The sequence below is a fragment of the Nyctibius grandis genome, chromosome 4 (assembly GCF_013368605.1).
Source record: "Nyctibius grandis isolate bNycGra1 chromosome 4, bNycGra1.pri, whole genome shotgun sequence".
In the NCBI taxonomy this organism is placed as follows: Eukaryota; Metazoa; Chordata; class Aves; order Nyctibiiformes; family Nyctibiidae; genus Nyctibius; species Nyctibius grandis.
This window is the reverse complement of record NC_090661.1, coordinates 970,776-993,279: the sequence shown is the minus strand read 5'-3', so window position 1 is coordinate 993,279 and position 22,504 is coordinate 970,776. Positions and strand designations below refer to the sequence as shown.

At 49.4% G+C, this 22,504-nt stretch overlaps 1 protein-coding gene across 4 annotated transcripts; it reads left to right on the top strand.

Annotated features, from left to right (window-relative positions):
- Nucleotides 1-343: 343 nt before the first annotated feature.
- DEAF1 (DEAF1 transcription factor) lies at nt 344-22,239 on the top strand. Of its 4 annotated transcripts, XR_011047927.1 has the most exons (14): nt 344-602; nt 1,589-1,686; nt 1,905-2,034; nt 2,871-3,017; nt 3,822-3,961; nt 4,657-4,722; nt 5,367-5,493; nt 7,243-7,371; nt 8,144-8,272; nt 11,236-11,486; nt 17,972-18,037; nt 19,625-19,714; nt 20,770-20,942; nt 21,058-22,239. XR_011047927.1 is itself a non-coding variant. In XM_068397738.1 (13 exons), the coding sequence occupies exons 1-13, from the start codon at nt 344-346 to the stop codon at nt 20,872-20,874; spliced, it is 1,737 nt and encodes a 578-aa protein (XP_068253839.1). In that variant the 3' UTR covers nt 20,875-22,239. The 4 variants fall into 4 exon arrangements, 3 of the variants coding, with proteins under 3 accessions (XP_068253839.1, XP_068253838.1, XP_068253840.1); XM_068397738.1 differs by having other exon boundaries at nt 20,770-22,239; XM_068397737.1 differs by lacking the exons at nt 17,972-18,037; nt 19,625-19,714; nt 20,770-20,942; nt 21,058-22,239 and adding an exon at nt 14,671-16,611.
- The last annotated feature ends 265 nt before the right edge of the window (nt 22,240-22,504 follow it).

The window sequence follows — 22,504 nt, the reverse complement described above, 5'->3', positions numbered from 1 at the left end:
CACCCGATCTGTCAGGTACCGCTTCGGGCCGCGCTTCCACGGCCTCGGCCGAGCTCGGCTGCTTCTGCCTCGGGATTGGCCGGCCCGGAACGCGGCCCCGCTCGGCGGGAGCCACCGCCCGCCTTCGGCCGAGGCCTGGACACGCTCGGGACAGTTCGGGCACCATCGGAAGCAGTTCGGAACCGCTCGGATTCCGCCCGGTTCGGAAGCGCTCGGGCAAGCTCGGCACCGCTCGGCTAAAGCGCTCGAGTGACCTCGGAGAACCGGCTCCCCCCCCCCGCCCCGGACCCTCCCCAGCGGCGGTCGCGGGGGGAGCGGCGGGCGCTGGCGGCTCCCCCCGCGCATGGAGGACGCCGACTCGGCGGCAAAGCAGCTTGGCTTAGCGGAGGAGGCGGCGGCGGCGGCGGCGGCTGCAGCGGCCGCGGAAGCACCCGAGCAGCAGCCGCAGCCGGTGGCTTCGGCATCGGAGGCGGAGCCCGAGGAGGCGGCGGCGGCGGCGCAGGTGACGGCGGTGACGGTGATGGCGGCAGATGCCGGACAGATGGAGATGGGAGCGGAGCCCCTGCGGAGCGCCGACGAGGCCGCCGCCGCCGCCTTCGCAGGTCAGGGCGGGCGGAGCGCGCAGGCGCAGCTCCCTCGGCCCCGCCGCCTCCGCCGCGGCGGCAGCGGCGTCCCGGCCCCGCCGCTCTGCCCGGGGCTCCCGCCGCTGGGGCCGGCCCGCTGGGGCCTGCCCGCCCCCTCGGCCCCCACCGCCGCCTCCGGTGCTCGGCTCTGCGGGGGTGGAGCCGGCAGCCCCGGCCCCCGGGCCCTCCCCTCCAGCGCTCCCTCAGGGGGGCGGTGCACAAAGGGCAGGTCCCAGCCGAGGCTTTGCTCACTCACAAACTCTTTGAAAATTACACGCTCCTCACTTTTACACCACACACCGTGAAGTAAAATGAGCAAGAGCTGCCTTTGTGCATCTAAAATTCCTTTAACCCCGTGTCCCATTAACAAAGTGCCCTAAAACACGCAAAATTTTGAAGGCGAGCTCTGATACACAGACATTTCAGAGCCCTTTGTACCTAGATCGGTGTCTCCACGTGAGCTTCAGTGTTGGCTTTTCACTCCTACCCCACGTGTGGTACTGAAAAACCTCTGAGTTTAGCTAGGCAGTCCGATGTGCTACACATAGGGACACTTGTAAGTTTGGACAGTGTTTAACTGGAGCAAGCGTACAGGTAATAGCACCCTAGAAATTATTATATGGCAGAGGGAGAGTCGGTTGTTCTCATAGTCTTGATCTTTGCCAGTCACGTCTCTTTGAATAAAAAGCATCACAGTTGGGGGCTCTTTAGTACTGATGCAATATTAATTTTTCCTTAGTTCACCACATGGTGATGGCCATGGTCTCAGGGAGGTTAAAGAAGTTCAACCTAAAGCTTAATAAAAATCAGAATTATTGTGTTTATAACAACCTAGAGGTGTCATCAAAAATGAAATTAATTTTTAATAGGAAGAAGGAAATGCAATTATATTTTTGATGTTTAGCTGTTTATCAGGCTCTCTGTATGCAGCAGAATATTAACTTCGTGTCTGTTTTACATTTCAGAAGTCACCACAGTGACAGTAGCCAACGTTGGTGCCTCCGCAGACAATGTTTTCACTACATCTGTGGCAAACGCCGCTTCAATTTCAGGACACGTGCTGGTAAGTCTGTCCATTCACCTTTCCACCCCCATATACTCATTCTCTAACGGAACTGATGACCTGGAACATTTGAATTTAGTTGGCTGAAACCTCAAAAACTGACCTAATAATTGCCATACTGATGGGTGGTTTAGGGTACCTTTGAGCAGATTTGGGGGCATACTAAGATACATTGGTATTTTAAGTCTATCAGTGTAAACTCTTTATTTCTTCTGCAGTCTGGGAGAACAGCCCTCCAGATTGGGGACGGCTTGAACCCTGAAAAAGCCACTCTCATAGTGGTTCACACGGACGGCAGCATTGTAGAAACCGCAGGGCTGAAGGGGCCGTCAGCACCTCTCACACCAGGTATAAAGCAGCCTGGTTTTGAAGTGTCATCACCCGGCGGGGTTGCTTTTTCTCCATTTTAATTGTGTTGCTAGGGTTAAAAAACATTATGTGCACAATATTGTGCAGTTGCCTTATAAGGATCATTTGTCCCCTCTTCACATGGTACTTGTATTTCTTGGGAGTAGAAGAATATTTTCTTTTTTTTGTTTTTTTCCTGTCAGAAATATATTCCATTTGTTTATTCTTTGCCTTAACCCTTGTCACTAAGCTTCTTGAAAAACCTTGCCTTGCTGGTGGGCTGTCACATGCCTTCCTACACCCATCCCACCCCCGAAGGCAGATGGATCATTTTAATATCGATAATAAAAATGAGTCTCCTAGTTCTGACCTGGGTTCTTTTTAAAGGGTCCTTGAGTATAGTTTTACCTCCATTCAGGCTGTTTGCTGGTATTTAAGTGCTGCAATAGCTGGTGGCTTTGTTGCTAAGGTTTTGTTCATGGCTGCGTGGCAGTTTCCCTTCTGCCCACAAGTCGGCATGACAAACCAGTGGTTTAAAACACCTTACAGGCTCGGCCCCTGGGAAGGGGAAGATCCAGCCAGCTGCTTCCCCCGCTGCAGGTTACCCCCCTCAGCGTTTAACGCGCTGTTAAAGCCTCTTTCCTAAGATGCAGTTTGCTTTATTTTCAGTCACTTGCAGAACGTTCAAGCTGGATTTTTTGTGGTGCTCCACGTAACTCGCGTTGCTGTCGGCTGCTTCAGTTAACCCCTCGGCACTGCTGCCCGAGCCGAGCGTGTGCAGGTGTAGCCAGTGTGCTTTTTGGCTGCTGTCACCTTTCTTTTCCTTTTTCTCAAAGGACCGCAGTCTCCTCCTACCCCTTTAACGTCTGTCCAAGAGAAAACTGGAACCAAGTATAACTGGGACCCGTCTGTGTATGAGAACGAGCTCCCGGTGAGGTGCCGGAACATCAGTGGCATTCTGTATAAAAACAGACTCGGCTCAGGTAACAGCAACCCTCTTGGGAGAGGAAGTGTGACAGCTCCTCCTTCCCTCGCTGCACTCTTCTTTTAATCTTCTTTTAAAGGGCTGATGGCGAGGGAAAAAAAGACAGTTTCCCAGCCAGCCTAGTCCCTTTCCATGTTATTGTTCTCTTCTGTTTTGCTCTTTCTTCAGAGGCTTTTAAACTTATTTCTTAACTCTGAAGAAACAGGCTGCTGTGCAGTGAGTCTCCCCAGTAGCACATTGACTCCTCTAACGTCCTTTTTGTCCCAGAAGTAGAGCCGTGTTTCTCCAAAGCTCTAAAGAATCCCTGCTGGAACGGAAAGTAGAGCGCTGGTCTCCTAATGGGACTCCTCAGCTGCCTTGGCCCCTCCTCGACTCTTTTATCTCTGTGGGAAAGCTGGAGAAGCAGCAGCAGAAGTTGTCAGCAAGGCTGAGTGCACAGCGCTTGCCTCATGGGTAGAGAGTTTTCTTCACAACCAGAAGGATTAGAAATTTAAGTGCAAATTAAGGAAGGGCTTAAATTCGTGCTGTTTATCCAAGGAAGACTTGCCCTTCTCATGGATGAGTAATTTTTTCTAGCCTTTTGATGCATTGGTGAGGCCCAGAGTTGGAGCTCTCTAAACATGCACATTGTCACAGCCATGATAATAACTGGGCATGGTTATCCTAGAGTGATGGGTGTATTTGGTGGTTGCTATAGATCAGCTGCTATTTTGTCCAGCAATTTCAGTATTTACTTCTTTATGAAAGTGGCAAATTTTTTCTTAACCTTTAGTAACAATTTCTTTCTTCTGTTTTATTCCAGGAGGCCGTGGTAGGTGCATTAAGCAAGGGGACAACTGGTACAGCCCCACTGAATTTGAAGCTATGGCGGGACGAGCCAGCAGCAAAGACTGGAAGAGGAGCATCCGCTACGCTGGGAGGCCACTGCAGTGCCTTATTCACGTAAGGTTAAGTTTGCTTCTCCCTTTCTGCTGGAAGGGGCAGGGGGAGCCCAGGCAGCGCCCGCCCGGCGCGGGTCCTCTGGAGAGTTATGTGTGATGGTGCCGTGGGGCAACTCGGAAGCAACATCTTGATTTGGTTGAGGGTCGGTGATGTGAGAGGAATTTTTCTAGATATGTTTTCAAATAGCACAATGCAAATCTTGCTTGTCCTTGGAAAGGGGTTACAGGATGAAGTCCAGCCTTGAGCTGTATCACAGAAGATGAGAAGTGAGCTCTCACCCATGATACTGTAATTCAATAACCTGATCTGCTTAATTCTGTCTGCCTGACAAACCTGTTCTTCACTTGCACCATTTATTGAGTATGGCTTTGGGTCCTTTATTTCCTGCAGTGTCCAGGAGTCTCATGGAGAATTTGGCATGGGTGTTAGGTTGACAGTTGATTTCTGCTTGGGCAGAAGCTTTATAAAGTCTCAAATTCACGTATCTGTGACTTTTGATTTGAAAATGGTTTGTTTTTCCTTCACTCTCCTCCCATCTGCTCACCCCATCACCGTGGTGCAGGGGAGCTGGGCTCTGTTGCTCCACAGGGTCCCTCGGAGGGAGTGGGTGCGTCTCCCTGGGTCTGAATCTTTCAGCAGGACACAGTCGTGGTTTTGGTGACTCTAATGCTGAACTGGTAAATCTTTAATTTCAGGATGGGATTTTAAACCCTCACGCTGCCTCTTGCACTTGTGCTGCCTGCTGCGACGACATGACTCTGGTGAGTTGTGGGGTTTACATCCATTAGTGTAAAAACAATTAATCAGTCAAGCTGCTACAGCCATTTGGGAGCAGGTTATGAGTGTCCTGGAAATGGTCACAAGGACTGGGGTTGCAGCGTGTTTTGTGCTTTGTAAAGAAAGGAGATGAACTGCTGGCACTGTTGTGTAGCAGCCTCAGTAAAACTGGATAATAGTTATTGCTTTTTAGCTTCTTTTTTTTCCTCTTCTAAATAATGTATTTATGTAAAATGCCTTTTGGAGATGTTAAAGCTATTTGTGATTTTTGACTCAAATTTCACGATTTTTTGAGCTGGAAAAAATGTTTTTATAATGAAGTAATGTCATACTCTATGGTGGATCCATATTTTCATACTAAACTGCTTGGGTTTGTTGGTTGGTTTGTTGGTTTGGCGTTTGGTTTGTTGGTTGATTGTTTCAAAAATGAGATTAAAGTCCTGAGAGCAGAAGTCTTTAGCTTGATTTGAGGTAGTGTTTTGCATTTCTTTCCTGCTATGACCTGGATGATTTGCTTGTTTCCTAGAACTGAAATTAGCTGCATCTGGAAGGATGAGGAGTAATCCCAAAGTCCCCAAAGAGGTGCCTCAGCTCATGCCTTTTCCTTTTGTGTGTGTTTTTTGCCTAGAGTGGCCCTGTGCGCCTCTTTGTACCGTATAAAAGGCGGAAAAAAGAAAATGAAATCCCTGCCACTCCAGTCAAGAAGGATTGCCCCAAAAACATCACTCTGCTTCCCGCCACCGCTGCTACTACATGTAGGTTCTGTGGTAAAAATCACTTTCCTTTTTTGATGAATTGCCACACTAGAGGTTTTATGTCTGTCAGTGACCCCTTGGAACGAGCCAGCTGAGAAAAAGGTCTTATTTTTTGCCACTTTGTTTTCAGTGGATGATTTTATTTGCTCAGTGTCTTTAGCTAATGTCACTGCCACGCTGGGACTGCCAGTCGAGTAGGAAAAAGTGCAGCTCTAGACCTGCAGGAGACTCGGTTCTGAGCATCTTACCAGCCTTCTGCAGTGAGCAGTAGGTTTCACGTTCTGTTCTGAGAGAGGTCTGGGTTCTATTTCCCCCCTCTACGTGCTCTCTCAGCCTGGCAGTGCAGGGGGAGCTGGAGAGTCCCGGCCTTGATCCGTAGTGGGTTTCAGGTAGGTTTTTCACAAATGACAATTGAGAAATTTCCTCCTGTTGAAATTAGGTTGAGGGGAAGGCTGGCCCTTCTCTGCTCTGCCAGAAATCCCTGTTCCATCCCCTGGGCTTGGGTTTTGTCCTTTAGAAGCTGGTGGGGGCTGTGGAGTAAGATTTGTGCTATTTCTTGAAATACGTAGAAAAGTAGGCCCTGAGCAGCTGGAATGAAACCCACAGCCTGAAAGCCATTAAAGAAAGAGGCAGAAGGTGATGCTTTCATGTGCAAATTCCTCTCTAGCATTCAGGGCCTGCTTTGTTACTTACTGGGTGTGATTTTCAAACCATCTGGGTGAGAACAGAAATTAATTTCCAAGCTCATCCAGCTCACACGTTCCCAGTCACGTTCCTGTGTCCTCCTGCTCTCACCACACTGGCATCATCTGGACAGTGACATTATGAAGTAAATTGAGGAGAAAGCAACAGAAATCCAAAAAAGAACAGCCAAAAGTAAGATTAGATTACCAGCAGCAGCAGGAAGAGAAATATGCAAGGATTCTCTAGAGCATTGGGGTTTTTTAATCCCCCAAAGAGGTTTAATCTATATTGGTTTATTAATGTGAGGTGCTGTGCAGGGAGGAGGACTGCTTGTCTTGGTAGTAGCCATGTATTTCACCAGGCATGAACCTCTAGTCTCAGTGTCTTAACATTGAATTATTGTTTGCAAAAAGATCCTTCTGGCTGAGCAGCGTGCCCCAGAAGCAGCCCTTTACCAAGTAACCGTGCCAGATTAATTAATCCTGTTTAAAAAGGGGTTTAAATGTTTTGGAGCCGCTCAGATATATTCATCCAAAAGGATTCTGTGACTTGTTCCTTGCATTGGCCAAGCATGTTGTATCCCTCTGTGCAGACAGATAGCTGAAGTTGTCCAGCTAATCATAGAGTTAGTTGTAATCCACAGGTTTTTTATGTTGATTTAAGTAGGAAGAACCACTCTTGCTGAAGTTGTAATAAATTAGGATCAGCCAGAAGCTGATGGGTTTTGTGGCCCTGCTGAACCTTTCTGGTAGGTGTTAGGTTATTGCTCACACAAGGATTGACAAGGTGGTGGTTTGGGAGGCAGCATGTTGGAAGTGAGCAGTCTGGCCTCGTACACCCAGAGAACAGAGGCCTGCAGGAGGCCAGCAGTGCCTTCAGGGGCCAAGTGGGGCTTCTGTTCCCATTTCCAGTTGTGTTGGTCATAGGTGTGATCCACGCTCGGGTTATCACAGGCTGCTCTGTGAGCTCTGTGGCTTTGGGTGATGCAGAACAGGGATATCAACAGCTAAACAACGAGGCGGCTGCGCTGACTGTTAATTATGAAAGTACTTCTACTATTTCCAGTCACCGTGACTCCTTCTGGACAGATCACGACCTCCGGGGCTCTGACGTTTGACCGCGCATCGACAGTGGAAGCCACAGCAATTATCTCGGACAGTCCGTCCCAGGGGGATGTCTTCACTGGAGCCACTGGTAAGAGTTTGGGTGTACGTCTGCTAGACATCCGTGAGAGGAGGAGCAAAGGTTTGCATGCCCATTGCTACAGGAAGAAGCATTTTGAATGCTGCATGAAGGATTTATTTCTCAAGAGCTTACAGAGAGGCTGTACATAACCCGCTGTCCTTCCTTGGAAATTATTTCAGCAGCTGAAATCTTCCCAGTTGCACAAAAGGAGTTGGACATTTTGTCCAGATGTTGCAGCTGCTCATGCACACCTCTGCTGATTTCTAGGGTTTTATGGTCATCTGTCATTTTTTTCACTCCTCCTTCGTCGTAAAATACTACCAAAACCAAAAACCCAACTAGCTGAGTGTTGAAATTAAGTGAAAAACGCTGAATAAATGCTGAAAAATGCCAGAATAAATCAAACAAACTATGAAAGCATGACATTTATTTTAGTTCTTTCAGTTTGATTCATACACGGGGTTGTGAGCTCTGCTGAGGGAACTGTCCTGCTCTGAGAACCAGATTTGGGGTCCTGTGATGATTGTAAATGTATTGGTGTGTGGGAGAGGAGGGGGCAGTAACCTTTGCCTTTGAAGGTGAAAGCAGAGATGAAACCAGTACAAGGTTGCCTCGCCTGCTCTCTGTGGAAGATCATGCTACTGTTTCTCATTTGCCACCCTTGGAATTACCACAGAATGTGGGAACTTGTATAAAATGTAAGAAACAAGGGTGAAAGCAGCACAAGCAATGCTGGCAGCTGTGTTACCCAGCGATCCGTAACGCCGTTGTTCCTCTGCAGTGCAGGACGCCAACGTGCAGCAGCCGTGCCGGGTCAGCCACCCGGAGCCTCACTACCCCAGTTACCAGGACAACTGCCAGATCTCAGCGTTCCCCGAAGCTGCGCTGCCAACATCTCATCCCAAAATCGGTAGGTTTGCTGTCCGCCAGGGGAGACACAATTAGCAGTGCTTGAATTTACCCTCTAATCTTCTGTCTCAGCAAAGACTGAGGCAACATAATAAACTTTGCTCTGTTTTCCTTATGAGTTGTGCAGCTGCTAAGATTTGGACAAGCAGATTTTTCAGTATGTGGAAAGTTTTTCCCTCTGTTATTGAGAACTTTGATTGTTGTGATCCTGCTTCCTAAATCACCTTGCAGTGCCCTGCCCTTCCTAAGGCCTTTGCTTCAAGGCTTTTTGGGCGCAGTGGCTAAACATTTATTTAGTGTTTGATCTGAGGAGACCATCCCCTTTAAAATTCTGTCCCAAAACCTTTTCTAAAAGTTCCCACGTCTCTTTGTGAATCCCTGATAGAAGCTGGAGGCGGTTTGGGGCAGGCTTGGTGTGCTGCTCTCGCATCCAGTGTCAGTTTTCCATCCCTTAACACTGACGTTTGTGCTGGAATGATGGGTGTTGGTTAACAAGGGCAGCGAGAGCTTCCCCTGCTGTGGTCAGACAGACTCTGGAGTAAAAAAAGAAAATATGAGATGAAAAATGACAAATGCAAATCAGCCCCTTAGTGCTTGACAGGGCGGGTTCAACTGATTATCGAGTATCTCTTCAAATGTAATTATATTACATAAACTTAATGAAAGCTCGTTTGTAGAGCTGACTGATAAATTCAGTGAACTACAATGCTGTTTGAGTGCTGCCTGTACTGGTAGAAACTGGAAGTGTTGAAGAAACTGGAATTGCAGACTTGGGGCGTCATTCTTGCTTTATGTGGTTTTATCCAGCCTGGATGACACAGCAGGGAACAGTGCCACTGGCTGGCTGATGGATTGGGTGATCTATAGGCCCCTTATTTCTCTAATTGCTGTGATCCTGTGAGGTTACTCTGATAGTTACTGACCTGGAGGAGCTGTAAGGCAGGTTTTGATCCCTGTTGCTGTTCTCTCTTACTTATTTGGAGCAGCACAGTGTGTTCCTGCTCTGTCCAGAATGAAATCTTGTTGTTGGTTTTAAGTGTTAGATCTTAACGTTGCTAATTAAACAATGATTTTTTTTTTCATCAGTGAATACTTTCTCTGGACTAATATACCTACACCAAAATGAGGAATGGGAAGTAATTCCTGATAAGTTATCAAATGTCACGCTGGGATAAATACTGTGCTGGAAATGTAGCAGTGGGAAAGGCTCTTCTGCAAACAGCTACTGATAAAGGACCGGTTTATCTCTTACTCATATCTAAGTGCAAATAGTTCTACCCCAGTCATGTGCAAATTGATTGAAATTACTATTTTAATTAAGGGCTGTTGAGCATAAAATGTCCGTTTGCCTGCATTGTGGTGCTGTCAGCCAGAAGAGGTTGCACATCTCACACATGGTGCCCTGTAGTGCCGTGGGTTTGAGACTTGTTCTCTCTCTCCAAATCTGTGCTGGATTCTTTCAGCTTTTGCAGCTTGCATTAAAAACTACCAGAGAGGACGTGAAAAGGGTTCAAGTGTTAATACACTTACATTAATTGCTGTCTTGGAAGATATTTGGTGTTCAATGCAGTCTTGCAAGAAGCCTTGTTTGTCTGCAGGTGCTTTGCTCAGGGCAGGTTCCCTGTGAGTGGAGCTGCTGGAACTGCAGCCTGGCACGGCAAGGTGTGTCTGCCCTTTGCTGTTCAGGGCAGCAGTTACAGCTGAATTGTTTCAGGATGGTATTTACAGCTGAATTTTAAGTACCATTTGAAGTGTAGTCAGGATTTTTTCCTGAATGGAGGGATCTACTGTTCTGTTTCTAACTAGGCTGGGCAGTTTGCTGTTCTGTGTCCCTGTCCGTCAGGGAGAGAGGTTGGGGGCTTGTTTCTGCCTTTCTGGAGCCACCTCAGACAGACCAGCGAGCCTGGAAAGGCAATATCTGTAACATCCAAAACAGATTGTAATAGCCTAAATGAGAATAAAGTGCCCTTCAGACACTTCAGCCTCTATGTTTGGTTCAAGAACTTCCTGCCTAGTAAATCTGAAGTTACATTCCCAGCTGTGTTCAAGGCTTCTCTGAGGGCCACAGCATCCACCAGTTGGAATGGGCTTGTGTTTGCTATGGGGATGTGTCACTCACTATTTAAAAATGGCAACGCAGAACTATCCCGGGAGGAATGTGGTTCCTGAGGTACCTCCTGCTTCTTCTGTGTGCTGAATCCTTCTGAAACTCCTACCTAAAGATGTGAGGAAAAATCCTAAAAAAGACTATTAGCAGATTTTGGGGTAATAAGACTGCACAGCCCCCAAGCTGGTGGTGCCCTCTTTTTTCTAGTAAAGAATTTAGGGAGGAATTTAGAGGTCAGCTGTTGGTAGGTGTGAATGTCTTGGACTTAATTGGTGGTGATGGTGACTGTCTAGGCTTTATTCCAGTCTTGGGCCAGGGTTATGAATAAGGTCAGACTTTGGGCAGTGCAGGGGAGCGCGGTGTGGATCAGTGCCTGTTTTTTGTAGTTTTGCCACCTGAGAATTGACATCTGTGTAGTGGCATCAGAATATTTCAGAAAAGTTTTGGGTCACTGAATGACTTGTTATAACCTTAGCGATAATGAAGGGAGACATTAGGTGGAACATTGTGGTGGTAGTGGCAGAGGAGTCCCTGGGAATGCTGCTTCATTGTGCCTCTCTGCAGCAGTGCTGGGGGCTGTTAATTCCTTCCCTGATTAAACAATAGGGCCAGGAGTACATGTTCTTCCATCCTCTGGGTTTGAGAGTCCTGCACAGACCCATTCTGTGCACTTTGGGTCACAGCAGGTCGGGCTGTTCAGCAAAACTTGGCTGGATTGGAAAGTTTTGCAGACCGTATTTTTTAAAAAAGCAACAAACCACCACCCCAAAAAAGGAAACGCCACACACACACACACACTTTATGGAATTGAAATGCCCTAATTCTATATATTTTTCTTTTTCTTTCTTTACATTCAGTGCTAACCTCAATCCCTGCCCTGGCGGTGCCCCCCCCGACCCCCACCAAAGCCATGTCCCCCTCGGTGGTGAACGGGCTGGAAGTGACGGAGCAGCGGAGCTGGCTCTACTTGGAAGAGATGGTCAATTCATTGCTCACCACGGCCCAGCAGCTGAAGACTCTCATTGAACAGGCCAAGCAGGCCAGCTCCTCCTTCCGCGAGGCCGCTGTCACGCAGGCAAAAATTCAAGCTGATGTGGAGAGGAAAGAGGTAATTACGCCAGAGGAGGGGAGATGCCTCAGCCAAGGGCGTCTTTTTGGCTGAGTGATGACCAGAGTGGTACCTCGCTGGTTGTCACTGGCTCTAGCAGTGGTAGCCCTTAGAAATTGTTTCTCAGTGTCTTGAGAGCAGCGTTACCAAGAGTTATTTGTATCATGGGGAAAGGAGTAGGGTGCTCTGGGATCCCAAGAGCTGTGGGCAGCAGGCCAGCAATAGGCACTGTTTGGTGTTATGAGTCCTGAGCTCTCCCATCAGCCATCCTTAAACTCATGAGCCGTGGGCCCTGAATCCTGGTATAGGGAAGATGGTGAGTGTTCAGCTGTGTGGTGGCTGCTTTCTTTATGTCAAGTGAGCAGGGCTACCAAAGAGGCTTTTGGTGGCCTTAAGAGGCAGGGGGATAAAAAGAACAGCAAGCTGTGGAGTTTATGGGGAAGATAAGCAGTAAAATGTAGAGGTGTCTGGCTGAGCATTGTGCAAGCAAAGCTGATCTCGCCTGAGTCCTGTGGTAGGGCTGCAAGGCCAGCTGGCATTACAGGAGTGGTGGCTTGTAGCCAGTGGCCCTCCTCTCCTCTGTGAGGGATTATCTACAAGGACTGCCCTGTTCTCCCTGCTTTTCTTCTCTTTGGTGGGTGCATGGTGGGGACCCTGGATTCTTCTTAACACCAGCTCATGCATGTACCCTGAATCAGGCTCCACGCACTGCTGAAGGCATTCCCCTTCTCCCCCAGATCCACAGCTGCTGGTGTGGACTTGAGGGGGAGAGGTGGGGGGCAGCGGACCGTGGAACTGGTGTCATTGTGGGTAGCTGAGGAACTCCCTTCCTGCACACACCCTGCCTGCTGTTGCCGTCGGCGTTAGTGCTAACGTCAGCTTTCTGCTGAATCCATAGGCACGAGTGTGAATCTGCTGAATCCATAGGCACTTCAAGACCTTGAAGTGTGTGTGGGAAGGCTTTGCTGAGAGCTGAGAACCCCTGTGACAGCCCTTGCAGCGTCTTTGATAGTCTTTGCTCTCTGCTAAACCCTCCTGTACGTTGCATCCTTGACGTGCAGGTGTGTGATACGTTGGGAGTCTGATTCTTCCCTGCCTTTCTCCTGGGAGGAATGGGTGTGCTGCTGTCCAGGTGTGGGCTGGCTGCTGCCACAAAGCTGTGTAGGGCATGGGATGAGACACTGGAAGCTTTGGCACAGTTTAGAGATGAACATCTGACTTTGTTTAAATTTGCTTTCTGCTCTTGTTCCAGTTTATGTGCTGTCTTCCCTTCTGTTTATCCTTACAGTGGTTCCTGGAACGGTTGTCACCCTCTGATCCAGATCCAGCTCACTTCAGTGTACTTCTAGTTTCTTCTTGCCCTGGGAATGGGAGTTAAAATCACTCCTGTGTATTGACTTTACAAGGCAAGGATGAGCACGTGTGTTTCCAGGGGACGTCCCTTTCCCAGTAACTACTGAGTCCCCAGTTATACAACTGGAGTTGTTACCATTCCTGCTGTGTAACGGGTACCTCAGCAGCTTTGCATGTTGATAAAAACACTTGCTCATGGTGCTGGTTTTTTACTGTCCAAATAACAATTCTCAAGCTTGCTGCTGTGTGCCAGCATCTGGAGCCATCTGGCTGATACTGCAGATAGCTGTTGCTGAATTCCTTCTAGAGAATTCCATTTTTGGAAGAAACTCTGGGTTTCTGGGGACAGGGCTGCCAATGGAAGCAATTACAGTAAATGTCCAGTAATTGCCTGTCTGCCTTTGTGTTGGGCAATGATGCTTTTCCCATTTCATGAGCGTTTCCCTGGTTTGTAACGCAAGGCTCTTTCCCACCCTGAGTATGTGTGTGGTCAGACTGCTTTATTTGACAGTGAAGGTGTATGAGAGAAAAGGTCATTAGCCATTGGAAGGGGCTGCCCAGGGAGGTGGGGGAGTCACCATCTCTGGAGGGGTTTAAGAAAAGCCTGGACATGGCACTTAGTGCCCTGGTCTAGTTGCCATGGTGGTGTCAGGGCAATGGTTGGACTCGATGAGCCCAGAGGGCTCTTCCAACCTCATTGATTCTGGGATTCTGAGAGGGAGAAAGAGGTGTCTTCCTGCCTTGGTGTTGATTTTTGCTGGACTAGTTTAATACAAAGGAAACAGGTGCTTTGTCACCGCTTTGTGACACTGACAGAACTTCCAAGGGCCAGCAAACGGGGGAACCTTCTCATCACCTCCTCTGTTCGCACGAGGCAGCAGTGTGGCTGCTCTGGAGGAGAGCCACCAGCCTGCAGCACGTCTGCGCAGCGGCGTGTTCCTGGGTGTTCAGAAGGGAAAGGTTGTGCCGTTGTATCCGAGCTGCGGAGCAAAGGCTGTACCAGAGATAAATGACAATGGAGCTGCAGACTCAGCTCTTCCTGGAAGAGCGACTTAATACACAGCAGGATTAAAGAGATCTGGTAGGAGCAGGCTGGTGCCCAGCTGGATACACAAACTTCATGGCAAGTCTGAATGGGCCCCGAGTTTAAGCAGAGTAAAGAGGTGGCAGGAGGAGCAAACATGTAGGAAAACTTACTTGTGTGCTAGGTGTTTCAGTCTTCCTAGAGAGCAATAAATTAAGCATTAAGAATTTTTAATCACATCTTATATGCCTTGTTGTATATTGCAAATCACTCACTAGAATGCGTTTCATTTATCATACTTCTTATTTAATGAGCTTTGGAGTTCATTAAACATCACAAATGAGCCAGTCGGCTCCCATGTAGCAGCAGTTTGGTTGACTTAGCTTTGAATACCAGAAGTTGTGCTGTGTGCTGAGCAGTGGGGGGTGCCGGTGGGACACGCAGAGCTCTGCACTGGGGAAGGCAGCCTTTTGCTCTGACTTTCCTTTGAGCAGGGCAGGCATTTGTGCTGCCTGGAGACTTCTGTTACCTGTGAAGCCAAAGAGCGGACAGCACCATTTCATTCTGATCACACTTGCTAATGATATCATCCAGGACTATTCAAAGGAGGTTTAGGAATACATTATTCCCCTCATTTATATCATTTTGAAGGTGGAAATGCCACCATCAGAGAGGAGTTGTGGCAGGAAGGGGATCTGCTAAATGCAGCAAGTGAAAACCGTAAAAAATTATAAGTGCAGTGTAGATAAGAAGCGTCTACAGCCATGTTTCTTCCTTAGGATGTCATGTCTAATCTGAATTTTGCAGGAGGATTGGATCCCTAATTGCAGCTCCAAACCTAGATGCAGAGTCCTCGAAAGCAGCAGGGAGGCTGGACTGAGCGCTGAGGCGTGGTGCCGTGCAGCAGTGGGATACGGACGCCCGTCTTCACAGGCAGTCAGAGAAAATACAGATGATTTCCACTCTTTCCCAGTGTTTGCCGTGAGGTTTTTTTCACTCTGCCTCCCTGTACGATCACAACCATGTAATGCCCTGGGTCAGGGTCTGGTGATGTCCTTAAGGATTGTGGTTCGCTGGGCAAATTTCAAGGCTGAGGATCTCTTCCAAATTTTGTTTCTGTCTTTGCCAGAAGTTCTGTAGATGCCCCTGGGTAAGTCCTTGGCCTCTCTGGGCCTCCGAGCCTGCTCTCTGAAATAAGGGTGACGCTTCCTGCGCTGGGGGCTTGCGTACCCCTTTACAAAGTGGGGTAAAAGGCTGGGTTAGAAAAGTGTGAACCATCAAAGTCCTAGAAATAAGGACAATTTGTAAACCGAAATCTACAATTCCCACATTTATGAAAATATCTCTTTTGCAATAATTTCTTTTGAAACAAAATTATCCTGGAGTCTGAGACGGTGATTAAAAATAACTTTGCTGTTGTGTATCACAAAATCAATCAGGTTGGAAGAGCCCTCTGGGATCATGGAGTCCAACCATGCTGTGTGCTGCCTGCAGTACCTCACGTGCCTGTTGATGACGAGAACTCCTTAATGAACAAGCAGAGCCCTCACAGAGTTAGTTCCAGACCCGAAGGTGGCTGTTTAAGAAACGTTGCTGGCCATAAGCCTTGGGCTTTCGTGTGGAAACAGGCACATACGCAGCCGGCGCTCAGCCTGCGTACGGCTGCACGTTGGCAGCCACCAAATATAAGTTGCATTTATGTTGCCTCAAGTCTTGGGGAATGATGAAAAGCAAACCATAAACCCTCCAGCTCAGTGTTTATATTAACTTCTAAAATGCATCATGCTTATTGCAAAGTATAAAAGTATCAAAATATTTGTCAGTGGGGCAACAAAGGCTCAGCATCTCTTGCAAGAGGTACTTGAAGCCTCGCAGCGCTGGCCCAAAGGAAGGGGTTAAGGGCAGCGCTTCCCACAGGGGTCGGGGTGCTTTGGCAAGGTAATTTTTGAGTGTGCATTAAGCCATCATTTGTATCAGATAAACTTTAGGAGGGGGAGAATACATGAACTCACCGAATTCCGTGCCAGAAGACATCGCTGGAAGATAAAGGTATTCAGGAACTGTGTTAAACAGCTTTTCTGTATAAATTTAAAAGAATCAGTGTTGAAATCTGACAAGTGTTTTAACTGGAATAGCTGCCTCTGTGTAGTGCAGTGATGCCTTCGGAGCCCGGCCCACTGGAAACAAGGTGGGAGATTAAATCAGCTAACAGCTGGGCCAGCTGACTGCTTTTTTAGAAAGATTAAAACAATTCAGGGCTAGAGAGTATGAAATTAACCCAAAAAGGGTCGGGCATTAAGTAACGTAGCTCTAGTAAGCAAATAATGGTTTCTGTGCTCCAGAGCAGCAGCGGAAACAGCTGAGAGCTGGAGGTTACTGGTTTTCTGGAGCCGCTTTTGTGAGAGATCTGGATGTCTCTGGTTTGATCCTCTCTCTTACCACACCTTTTCCTTCTCCATAGTTTCTGCAGGGCTTGAGTTCTTCGCGCCGTGGGCTGTGCAGAGCCAGAGGGCTGGCTGGGCCGGTGGAAAGGGGACAGAGGGGGTTAAACGTGTGGTTTCCATCAGCAGGGTTTGGGGGCTGAGAGCAGAGGTGGAGGAGCTGCTGTGGCTTAGACAAGGACGGAGGTGGCTGGGCTTCCTCTTGATGTCTCTCGCATTGGCAATCTCCCTGAGAACAGGGTTAGCCACGCTTGTGGAGGGTGAAGTGGAGTGTGGTGGTGGGAAGGGTTCTGATTGTGGAGCTGTGGCACGAGGCGTTGAGGCCCGGCTTCTCCACGGCCGGTGCTCACGGGCTTTAATGGTTCTCTCAATAATCAACGTCATTTTCTTCCTTAGACATAGCAAGACTGATTCTTAGGCCAGAGGCCTGCACTTGCTGGTGTATTCCCTGTCTTCACAAGGATGCTTATGGCTTGGACACAACTTTGGTTTTCAAAATAGTAATTTGAAATATCCCTCCAGGCGACACACGCTCCGCACACGGGGACACCTGCACGCATCCTCTCTTGCTAATTAGCCTGGTCTTGCCTAATTGTCAGTGGCAGAACCCAATCCCACCTCTGCGGTGTGCAGCAGGAGGTTTCCCTGCCGCCGCCTCCATCTCCCTCGAGTTTTTTGATTGGAATTTGTGTCATGGTAATGTAAAGGATTCGAAGGTTGTGATTTCACAGGAGAATAAATACCGTGATGTCAGGTCACAGAGACACTTGTAAATCAAGCCTTTAATCTCCTTATGTGTTGGGTCGTGGTCACTCCTGGATAAACCTGCTTGGCCTCAAGGTGGGGCTTCGGGTTTATTCTTACTTTTTAACTGTTCCCAATAAACTTAAGTCAGGGTTAGCACATAATCCAGTCGGGATCGGGTTTGAATTGCTGTGTTTTAGGGCTCCTGTGTCCCCGCAGCGCTGGCTGCTGAGCGTGGCAGGGCAACAGGCGGAGCAGCACCTGGTTGGACTCAACTGGTTTGGAGTAAACCTGCAACACGCCCAAAGCGTGCTTTAAAAGCCACCCCAGGGGACTGCTTAAGGAAAAACTGTTTGAAAGCCCCTTTATGCTCTTACTAAAAGGAGAAACAATGGCGATGGTTGATTCTGTTTCTAAAGTCTTGAGTGTGTTGATTTTGCTGTTTCTGTCCCTAATCGCTCTCTTGGGCTGTGCCACCCCTTCAGACTCTTGTGCCTGTTAGTGGATGAGGATCACTGGGCTTGGCCCAAGAAGATGGCGTTTGGCCCTGTTACCTTGGCGTTGTGTTTCCTTTGCTGGCTCCTTAGGTGCTGTGGGGGGGTGCAGGTCCCTCGGGGCAGTCAACCCCCCTGTTTGAAGGAGTGCTGGGCTGGACGGAGTGGGGAGAGCGGGGTTCGAGTAAGTGCTGTGCTTCACTGGCCGTTTGTCTTCTCACCAACTTCTTCATCTGTCTCCACGTAAGGTCACAGTGTCCCTCTCCTGGAAGGGAGGAGGGAGGTTCCCCGCTGTCCTCTTGCAACTGCAGTTTTGGGCTTGCCAGTAGCGAGCCCAGTGTGAGGCCCCTCCATCCAGAGCCCCCTTCTCCAGCCCTCACCTCATCCTCTGGCTGTGAAATGACAAGTCTGGTGTATTTTTCCTTGCAGCAGTATCAGAACCAGTTATTTCAACAAGCAGAAGATGTGGATGGGAAAACAGAAATCATCATCAAGGTAAGCTGGGGATGTCTCATGTTTTATGAAGTCTTTTGTTTTTTGTCTTGTTCATTTTAAAGATGCAGAGGTTGTTGTCATTGCTACTGCAGCCACGTGTTCTGTGTCTGGCCGTGCCTTCTGGCAGGGATCTGAGCTTTCCCTCGCAGGACTGATGCTCTGTTCCAGCAGTGTCCCCTTGCCCAAGTCTTGAGGCTTTCACAGTTATTTCTCGTCGTCTGGCCAGGTTAGTCAATGTCACTCCCCTCTGAGGACTGGCACTGCAGCTCTGAGGATGGCTGGCACTGAGGTGTGATCGGAAGGAAACCCTCTTCCTTTGTGTCCTGTTTTCAAACCAGTGTGGTTCTCCCTGGCTTCTGGCATGGGAGCAGGAGCTGAGCTAGTTCAGGACCCGTGATTTAAGCCCTCACAGCTGTCTGTTATCCAGCAGTCTTTCTCAGATCAGGTCCAACTGCACGCTCTGTGTATCTGCAACATTTTCCAATCCTGTACAGGTTATGATCAGCCTCAATCAAGTATCCCTCTGGGACAGGCTTTGCAAGTCCCAAAGAGCAGCTTTAAGTCCCTTTTTGGTGGCCTGAATCCCCGGCTGTACACCAGGAACACAAACACAGTTCACTTGCACCACCCATTAATTGTAGGTGTGTTGGTAAGACGTGAGCAGACGGTGTGGTGCACTCGGTGTTAATCAGGGCACTGGTTCTTGGGTTGGTTGTGCTCAAAAGAGAGAAGGAGCTGGTGGAATAAAGATGCCTGCGATACTTTCACAGCCGAGAAATGCCTCCTGTCACGGCCCCACACTGCTGCTCCGACGTGCTGATGATTTGTCAGTAATTTACGTGGCTGGAAACAGAATGCTCTGTGAAGTGCTTATTGTTGTGGTGCTTCAGTGATATTTCCACCTAAATATACAGGTTATGTTAACTGATGTCACTGATACAAGATTAAAGCAATAGACACAAAAACGAGGTGTGATTTGTCATCCATGTATCCTATCACAGAATCAACCAGGTTGGAAGAGACCTCAGGGATCATCGAGTCCAACCATTGCCCTGACACCACCCTGTCAACTAGACCAGGGCACTAAGTGCCATGGCCAGGCTTTTCTTAAACCCCTCCAGAGATGGTGACTCCACCACCTCCCTGGGCAGCCCCTTCCAATGGCTAATGACCCTTGCTGAGAAGAAATGCTTCCTCATGTCCAACCTGAACCTCCCCTGGCCAAGCTATCTCACCTTACTTCCAGGTTTAAGTCCTTGCTCCTGTTACAGACTTTTTAATTTTACTCCTCTGTTCTGTTCCCCTGTTGGGACACTGCTTACGTAGTCGTGCTGCCAACTGGGCTTCTTGCCCCCCAGGAAGGCAAACTGGTGCAATTCATTGTCCCAAGTGATCCCTGCTAACGTGGCAAGGGGAGTGGGTCTCTGAAAGCATGGCCAGAAGCCACTGGGCCCGTTTGTTTTGTGTTGGGAAACAGGGGGTTTACTCCTGCTCCTGCATCACATGTCACAGCACCTGTGTTGCACTTCAGTGCTCTCCCTGTTGTTGGTATCTCTGACGTGGTCGCTCTGCTGTCTGTTTTTACAGCAGTCCTGTGCCAACTGCGGCCGTGAGGCGACGAACGAGTGCACGGGATGCCACAAAGTCAACTACTGCTCCATCTTCTGCCAGCGGAAGGTATGGGCTTGTTTGTGAGTTGCAGATTCAGTTGGTTAGAGGGGGCTGCGTGACCCTGGGGAGAGCCAGACGGCTCTGCCTGTACCTGGTGGGCATCTCCTGAACCCCCTCCCGCCAGCTGGGTCTCTGAGCAAGGCGGTAGTGATGGGGCAGCTCTGCAGGACAGGGTCCAGATCAGGTAGGGAAGGAAGGTCCCAAGGTTTGCACACACCTTCTCAAAGGTGATCTAAAACTCAGGGTAACACCAGAAATGAGGGCGTGGGCACCTCGCTGGGTGAGCTGTGGGGACCAGTTAGCTGGGAGCACTTTTACAGCCCTTCGCTGCCGCTTCCTGCTGAGCTGAACACTCCCCAGCGCCTCTGCTCCTGCTCTGTCGCTGAGGACACAGTTCTCTTACTCTTTACATTATTTGTGATGCTACAGTGGGACAAACCGTAAGTTTTTGAACACAGGAGGTGGAAACAGGTATGAAGAAGTGCGGTGAAGGGAGCTGCTGTGCTTCGTGCTTCACACCAGTTCCTTCCAAAGCGCCTTGGCACCCTGCTCTAGAGGGAAGGGTCACTGGGTCTGGCCAGGGCTGCAGGGCTGTGGGCTGTCCGAGCTGGAACCGCCTGAGGCCGGGTGGATGGAGCAGCTGGAGAGTTGGGACTGTTTCCTTTTGCCGGTGTCCTGGTTTGGCCTAAACCAGGCCAATTTTCCTTTCAGTCATTTGTTCCTCCGTTGGCTTTTTAATCTTCCTGCTCCGCAGGCAGGGAACTTGGCCACCATTACACTTTTGTCTGGTGTAATGTCATTTCCACGACCTGGCATTGGTGCCCTGGATTGGGTTTTGGGTTGAGAAGCCAGCGTTCTGCTTGGTTTGTGTCCTCTAACACTGACCCAGTGTGCGGGTCCTTTCCTGTCCAGCATTAGTCTGGTTTGACCGAGCACCAGAGAGCTGCCGTGGCCCATCCGTGCTGGAGAAAGCGCTGCTCACACGCGGCTTCTGCTGGGGCCCCGCGCGTTCCCAAGGGCCCTTTCTCCTCATGGCCTTTCCCTCTGCTCTCCCCTCGCAGGACTGGAAGGACCACCAGCACGTCTGCGGCCAGCCGACCACGGTGACGGTGCAAGCCGACGAGGTGCACGTGGCGGACAGCGTCATGGAGAAGGTCCCTGTCTGAGCACACCTACCTCAGCCGTTCATGAGCCACGCGGCGCGGCCGGCTGGATCGGCGGCCCGGCGTGAACGGTCTGTCCTTTGCAAACCACACTCCTCTCTAGCAAACTCGTTTTTGAAAGACTTTTTGATACTGTGACAGCGTTTGCCTACTCCTGATCCTCTTCCAAAACTTTGGGTGATACAGAGACTGTGAGAGCCTCATCTGGACAAAACAAACCCCGCCTGACTGCAGCCTGGAGCCACCCTCGGCAGACTGGAACCTCCACCGGGTGCGTCACAGCGACCTCATCATCTCTCTGGAGGTGGATCTCGAGCAGGTGCTGCAATGAGACTGGCCAGTGTTTCCTTCTCCCTGTGCCTCCCTACCTCGTCTGAACAAGGAAATGAACTTTCATTTGGGTTATTTAATTGCCTTGAAAAAGTGAGTACAAGTTCTTAGTTTGCCATCAGGACTTTGTTTTTCACAGAATCACAGAATCAATGAGGTTGGAAGAGTCCTCTGGGCTCATCGAGTCCAACCATTGCCCTGACACCACCATGGCAACTAGACCAGGGCACTAAGTGCCATGTCCAGGCTTTTCTTAAACCCCTCCAGAGATGGTGACTCCACCACCTCCCTGGGCAGCCCCTTCCAATGGCTAATGACCCTTGCTGAGAAGAAATGCTTCCTAATGTCCAACCTGACCCTCCCCTGGCCAAGCTTGAGGCTGTGTCCTCTTGTCCTATCGCTAGTTGCCCAGGAGAAGAGGCCAGCTCCCACTTCACTACACCCTCCCTTCAGGTAGTTTTAGACTGCACTACGGTCACCTCTGAGCCTCCTCTTCTCCAGGCTAAACACCCCCAGCTCCCTCAGCCGTTCCTCGTAGGTCAGACCCTCCAGACCCTTCACCAGCTTGGTCGCCCTGTGTTCCCTCTGTGCTGGGCAAATACGGAACACGCTGGAGCTTCTGCACTTGAGTGTAAGGGGAAAATAACATGTTGTTAAATAAAAGGTGGTGAAAGCCCCAGCGTGCCCGGCGGTGCTGCTTCATTCCCAGGACAGCACTTTGCCGTGCTGGTAAACGCAGCATGTGGCTGGCGGGAGCTGGTGCAGCTAGAACCCTACGGTTCCACGCGTGTTTCCTCGCCGTCCCCGGGGGAGGCCGGCTGGGACACGCTGTCCCACCCTGTGCCGTGGCTGCAGCTCGTAGCAGCCATCTGGCCAAAATCAGACCCGATCAAACCCAAAGTAAGAGCTCATTAATAGAGTGCTGGCCTGTCATTGCCACTTAGTAGCTACTAATTAAAGAAGTAGTGAGCATTAGGAAGTTATTATTTGCTTCATTCACTGCAACAAAATCATTTAATTATTAATGTACTTAAATAATTCAGGCTGGTCGGATGTCTTTATTCGTGTTTGAAGGTTAATGCCCCAGGCTGGAGGACTCTCAGCAGCCACACACACCTCCCCGGTGGTATTTTAGCCCTGTGAGGGGTCACTCGTCCTGTCTGGGTATTCACACCGATCTAGTGCTGGTGGGTGAGGAGGATCCCTCCAAGCGGGGTCACCTCTGAATCACAGTGCCCCAACCCAGCATCATAAATGGTGCCAAAAGGAGCAAATTCTGTCCAGAGTTGCAGGAAAGTTAATA

What these genes read in the sequence shown, in the direction of transcription:
- DEAF1 (XM_068397737.1), top strand. Translation starts at nt 344, where the DNA reads ATGGAGGACGCCGACTCGGCGGCAAAGCAGCTTGGCTTAGCGGAGGAG. An exon ending in CGCCGCCGCCGCCTTCGCAG is followed by an intron (nt 603 to 1,588) that starts GTCAGGGCGGGC and finishes TTTACATTTCAG; the next exon opens with AAGTCACCACAGTGACAGTA. An exon ending in CGCCACCGCTGCTACTACAT is followed by an intron (nt 5,494 to 7,242) that starts GTAGGTTCTGTG and finishes TACTATTTCCAG; the next exon opens with TCACCGTGACTCCTTCTGGA.